Below are 6174 nucleotides of genomic sequence, written 5' to 3'. Positions count from 1 at the left end.
TTTTGATCAAGGCAACAATTTCTCAAAGCTCTCATTCAATTCTTTTATACTATACACTATATACTATGCTTCCAAATTTTTAAGTCCTCACAATTATTGAGGTCTTCAGTTTAGAACTTGTCACCTGATTTTGACTGGTCAATAATTTCTCAAGGAGCTCTCCCATTTAATTATTTTAATTCACCATATTTCATAATATTGAAGCTCTTTTATTCGATTGAGATATTCAATTTTGAATTTGGTTTACGATTTTGGTTGGGTCGACGATTTTTCAAATCAATCAACACCAACAGGCTAGAAAAACATATCAACCCCGTGCACACTCTTATCACCTAGGAAAAAGAAGCGCTACCATGTGATGATACTATAGCATCAATATAGTACATGTAGCCACCAACGAAAAAAATTGTCTACAAAAATATGAGTTGATTAGCACATAACACAGAATCACATCCATGAAAAGCCCACCAAATAACCGCATTATAAATAAACATAAAACACACTCCATCGTCTCCCCTATCCGCCAAACTAAATATTCCACCAGTTTCAAAATACAAAGGGTGTTGGTTCTTTCGATAATCATATTTCTTTAACTTTGACCAAGTTTAGAGCCAAAAATATCGACACCCAAAGTATTAAGCCAAAAAATTATGGAAATTCATTTCATTATGAATCTAATAATACCAATTTGATATTACGAATTCTGATATATTTCTTCATAAATTTGATAAAACTGAAAGAGGTTGAACTTTTCAAAAAAGTGATACACCTGATATTTTAAAACAAAATGAGTATTTTTTCCAGAATCTCAACTACACCAATGGCACAGCAAAGCGCGCCCAACCTTCTAGTATATGTTAGACACGATTGAGATTGAGCCATTCGAATATGCCGCATGTGCAATTACCTAGTTAAAGAAGTACTTCTATTAGTGGTTTTCGGGAAGGGCTAGGTGCCCAAACCAATTAATTTTGGACGCCGATAACTGCCACACGTGTGGCATATCGGGTGGTTGTGCCGCACGCCCTGTGTGGCACGGAGACGACCCCGCCCGCACGACCGCATCCGGGCGCGCGCAGCCACAGCCCGCACGTCCGGTGTGTGGCAAAATCGCCCACACGTCCGGACGAATGACCGCGCTGCCCGCACGACTCAACACGCCAGTCGTCCCAGCCTCCTTTCGATCCCCAGACCGACCTGCCGCCGTCGTCTCCTACCTCTCGATCCCCTACCTCCATCGCCTTCCTTCTCTAGTTGTCATGGCAACCAGAGCAGATCCCTAGCGCCTCCCCACCGCTAACCACCCACCCCCCCCCAACCCCGCCCTCCCAAGACAACGAGCTAAAAACAGGTGGATCTCCGATCTCCTTCTGTTTCTCGTCCTTCTTTTGTCCATAAATTTGAAATTGTAGATTGCCCATGAAGATGGCGACTAGATCCACGCTGTCAGGGCAAACACCCCACGGATTTGTGTGTATTCGCATTTGCCCACCAACATACGCCAGATCTGCCATATACTATGCTAGAGTTGAGCTAAGCTTATGGGTTGGCTTGGTGCGAGTAGTTGGTAATGAAGGATGCGTAGGAATCACTAAAAATAGGGAGAGAAAGGAGGAATTTGGCATAGGGAGGGAGGAAAAATAATTACCACTCGTATATAACGTCAGTTGCCACCTATCGTTGTCGTTAGCTGCCACCACGTTATGTTGTTGCTTGCCATCCTATTTTATTGGTTGTTGCCATCGCTTCAAAATGATAGCTGGCATCCAGATTTTAGAAAAGAGACTGAATGTGCATGTCCTACTTGGCATGATGTGTTGGTTGCCTATGCAGGAAATGTGATAAGATTGTCGTGTTATCTTCTATGTGCAAACAACAAGAATGCATTTTGCGGATTGTTGATGCGTTCTTGTTCATGTAGTGACTGAAAACACAGTGGCAGAAAAAAGCGAAAGAAATGAATCACGAAGACGGCACTGATCCTTGGTTTTCTCAAAGGCCGGAAACGCCCCCTTGGGATGCAGCAGAGTACAATCAACTAATTTCTGCAGGGCCATTGCTGCCACTACTAGAGCAATACACGGGCATCGGTATGATGCATGATAAAAAAGAAGGAACAGTTGCCATGTTTGTGACGAGGAAGATGCCATTCTACTTATGTCATACAATGTCATTTTTCACAGGTTCTTATGACTCAGCCACACTCAGGGGGATACCATGGCAAGTTTAGTCACAGGGCGCTAACGCTGACAAATGTACGGACGACCAACTTCAAGTAGCTAATGTGGCAAATCAAGGTAACGCATACGAAAAAGAAACATACTGGTGTGGCCATGAAATTAAACTTGCAAGGATGGCAAAAGACTCACAAGTTATATGGGAAAATGTAGGACCTTCATGCAGCACGTGGCATCAGCCGGCAACCATGTACCTGCCATCAACGTCGTACACAGGTGAGTCCATGAACTGAAGTTGTGCACAGTGAATTAGGAGAAGGAACATAGGTGACATTGGGGTTGCCATGCCTGGACAGCTGCAGTTGCCATGACTGGACAACTGCAGTTGCCATGCCTGGATAACTACAGTTGCCATGCCTAGACAGCTGCAGTTGCCATGTGTCATAAAATGTGATTGCAAATGTCTAAACAACTCTGGATGGCAGGTGTGAACAAATCTGTGTGGCATGCATGCACCGCTACATGTGCCATGTTGTACAAACTACAGTTGCCATGCATTGACCAACTGCTAACATGATCACAGGTTGTTATGGTGGAACCACATCGGTAAACAACTCATGGCAAGCTTCATAGTTGTAGGACAACGCTATTGCAGATAGAGCACATCAAATTGGAATGACAAACCAGATACGATCAGCACATGCGGCACAACAAGGTAAAAAAATGTGAACCAGAAAAACAGTAGTGCATTTGCTTTTGTGGAAAAAGCATGGGAGGAAAAGTAGATTTGTCACGGGTGGTGGTGGTGGAAAAAACAAAAAAAATGCTACCAAGTGGTCGAGGGCAAAAAGTCATCTATTGTCTTCAGGATTTGCCAATTGCTATGTGATTGTGTGCACATTCATGATTGATCGCATTTGCCTAGTGAGCTCGTACCTAGAATCCAAGTTTTGATGCTAAAAGATGCTGGTTGCCATGTATTGGCAATAGTATTTGCCATGTATGTTGGACTGTAGCTGCCATGGCTATAGAATCCAAGTTTTGATGCTAAAAGATGTTGGTTGCCATGTCTTGGCAACAGTAGTTGCCATGTATGGCGGACTGTAGCTGCCATGGCTATAGAATCCAAGTTTTGATGCTAAAAATGCTGGTTGCCATGTCTTGGCAACAGTAGTTGCCATGTATGGTGGACTATAGCTGCCATGAATGGAGAACTACAGTTGCCATGCATGGCCATATGTAGATTCCATGGCTTGCTGTGTGAAAGATGTCATGCCAAATCACATGCAGTTGTTGTATTCCGTTACGATAAACATGCCATCCAAGCAATGCTTACACTCGTACCTATTTTTTATTGCAGGACCTTCAACTACAATCAACAACGGCGCGGGGACATCTACTGCGGGAAGCTCTGAGCGCACGGAAGAAGCATTCCACCAGCCAGCCAACAATCATGCCACAAACAATGCAGAATCAGTGTCGGAAATGGTAATCGTTCCAGCAATGCCGACAAGCACACCTTTGCACACCAGCACAAGCAACACTCAAGCAGATGAAACAGCCGCCGATACTGAAGTGAATGATGAAACCGATGATGAAGCACAAGGGGATGAAGATGGTGGGCAATCAGAAATCATGGTACCTCAGCCACCGTATGTTGGGCAGAGATTTGATTCATTCGAAGATTCCAAGGAATTCTACCAGAGATATGCAATGTTCCATGGGTTTGCGGTCAACACCGAATACCATAGGAAAATTAAAAAAACTAACGAGTACAGCAGAGGTGAGATGAGGTGCTACAAGGCCCGAAGGAACAAGAAGGGTAAAGGTGTTGCGCCTGTCGTTCCGGAACAAAAGAGAGGTATCATTGTCAAGACGGAATGCCCTGTCCGGTGTAAGCTAAACACAGATGGAGCACGGTGGGTGGTCACTGAATATTTTGACGAGCACAACCACGAACTCATAAAGAAGTTTGACCTGGTAAAATTTTTGAGCGCCCACAGAGGATTCACCCCCTCGAGAAGAAATTCATAAAGCAGCTACATGATTGTAACGTCGGTCCATCAAGAATGGTCCAGATACTGTCCCTCATCCACAGCGGAGATAGTAGACTGAGTAGCATGCCCTACATACCAGCAGACGTCACAAACCTAAAAGCAAAGTACCGTAGAGAGAGCAGGTTGGCTGACATAGAAGACACGATAGCCTACTTCGATGAGAAAGCGAAAGCAGATCCAGATTTCTTCTACAGGATAAGATTGGACGATGAGGACCATGTCAGGAACATGTATTGGGTGGATGGTGCTGCAAGAAGAGCCTACAAACATTTTCGAGATTGCATTTCGTTCGACGCGACATATCTCACTAATATGTACAAGATGCCATGCGCTCCATTCATAGGAATAAATAACCACAATCAGTCATTGCAGTTCGGATGCGGGCTTGTTCGGAACGAAGGCACGGATGGGTACACTTGGCTGTTCAAAACCTTCTTGGAGTGCATGGGTGGACTTGCTCCGATGAACATAATAACAGACCAAGATTTTTGCACGCGTGCAAGCATAGAGGAGGTCTTTCTGTTGGCAGTGCACAGGCACTACAGGTGGCACATTATAAAGAAGGCTGAGGAGACGCTAGGACCGTTCTTTGCTGACCGTCCAGAGCTGCACAAGGCATTCGAGCTGTGCGTGGACCATAGCTTAACGGTGGAGGAGTTTGAACGGAGCTGGATGGCTATGATTGAAACATATCAAGTCCAAGACAACGAGACGCTTGCTAGCCTGTGGGAGAAGCGAATGTACTGGGTGCCGGCCTACTTCATGCAGTGCTTCTTCCCATTTCTGCAGACTACGCAGCGCAGCGAGGGGTTCAATGCTGTTCTGAAGCGGTACGTGAGCCCTGGCAACTCATTGCTGCAGTTTGCTAAGCAATACACGGCTTTGCAACAAAAAATACTGGGATCTGAGCTACAGCAAGAAGCAAACACCGCGCTCAAGCAGCCTAAATTGCTAACATATTTACCAATGGAGAGGCAGATGAGCAAGACATATACCAACAAGATTTTTAACAAGTAAGTCAGTTGTGTTACAGTCTTATTTACACAAGCATGAAGGTAGTAGGTGCCACATAGAATGCAATGCAGTTGCCAGCTTTTTTGAAATGCTGATATATTGAAAGTAGCCATTGAGTACAGGGTAACCATGATATGTAGTTGCCATGTTTAATGAACTGCAGTTGCCATGTGAAGTCAACTACAGTTGCCATGTTTAATGAACAACAGTTGCCATGTTTAATGAACTGTAGTTGCCATGTTTAATGAACTGTAGTTGCCATGTTTAATGAACTGTAGTTCCATTTGCCATGATGGTATGGAATGCACTTGCCAATAAAAATGCTATGCATTTGCCATGTGAAAAATATCGTGCAGTTGCCATAGCCATCATTCATTTTAGATGCCTTTCCTACGTTGCAACCTACATCAACTTAAGGTGCTACAAAAACATCATATAAGAGTTCAAAAAAAACAAAAAACTTGCAGATTCCATGAATAAATAAAGCGTGCCAGCATGTACACGGCTTATCAGGTGGACGAACATACGTTCAAGGTGTGTTCTCTCTTGGGCATGTCGGATTCAGAACCTGAAGACCCAGACAAAGGAAGGAACTACTTTGTGAAGGCCTCGATAAGCGAAGGCGAATACTACTGCCAATGCTGCAAATTCGAATGGGACGGGATTGTGTGCTGTCACATACTAAAAGTAATGGACATGAACGCGGTGACACGAATGCCCCGCCATTTCATACGGCGGTGATGGACTTGGGACACTGACGACACATTGGGGACACAAACATCAAATGCAGTTTTGGCTATGCATGATGAGAGACCAGAGTCAACCATGGAAGCCGCGAGGCACGTTGTGTTGACAACGAACTATGCTGAACTAATAGATCAAGCGTGCAAGAGTGATGAGACAGTGATGGTGGCAGAAAAACACAG

The 6174-nt window shown here is 44.4% G+C and overlaps 1 protein-coding gene across 1 annotated transcript; it reads left to right on the top strand.

Annotated features, from left to right (window-relative positions):
* Positions 1-2353: 2353 nt before the first annotated feature.
* On the top strand, positions 2354-5251 carry LOC109762526 (protein FAR1-RELATED SEQUENCE 5-like). Its single transcript, XM_020321387.1, has 3 exons — positions 2354-2453; positions 3538-4157; positions 4256-5251. The coding sequence occupies exons 1-3, from the start codon at positions 2354-2356 to the stop codon at positions 5249-5251; spliced, it is 1716 nt and encodes a 571-aa protein (XP_020176976.1).
* Positions 5252-6174: the final 923 nt, after the last annotated feature.

This window comes from Aegilops tauschii, chromosome 4 (genome assembly GCF_002575655.3).
Source record: "Aegilops tauschii subsp. strangulata cultivar AL8/78 chromosome 4, Aet v6.0, whole genome shotgun sequence".
Taxonomy (NCBI): Eukaryota; Viridiplantae; Streptophyta; class Magnoliopsida; order Poales; family Poaceae; genus Aegilops; species Aegilops tauschii.
The sequence above is the reverse complement of the archived record's forward strand: the minus strand, read 5'-3'. Positions and strand labels throughout refer to the sequence as shown.

Bases quoted from the DNA above. Each gene is read 5' to 3' on its own strand.
- LOC109762526 (XM_020321387.1), top strand. From the start codon at position 2,354: ATGGCAAAAGACTCACAAGTTATATGGGAAAATGTAGGACCTTCATGC. The intron at 2,454-3,537 runs GTGAGTCCATGA...TTTTTATTGCAG, and splicing joins GCCATCAACGTCGTACACAG to GACCTTCAACTACAATCAAC. The intron at 4,158-4,255 runs GTAAAATTTTTG...AGAATGGTCCAG, and splicing joins TCATAAAGAAGTTTGACCTG to ATACTGTCCCTCATCCACAG.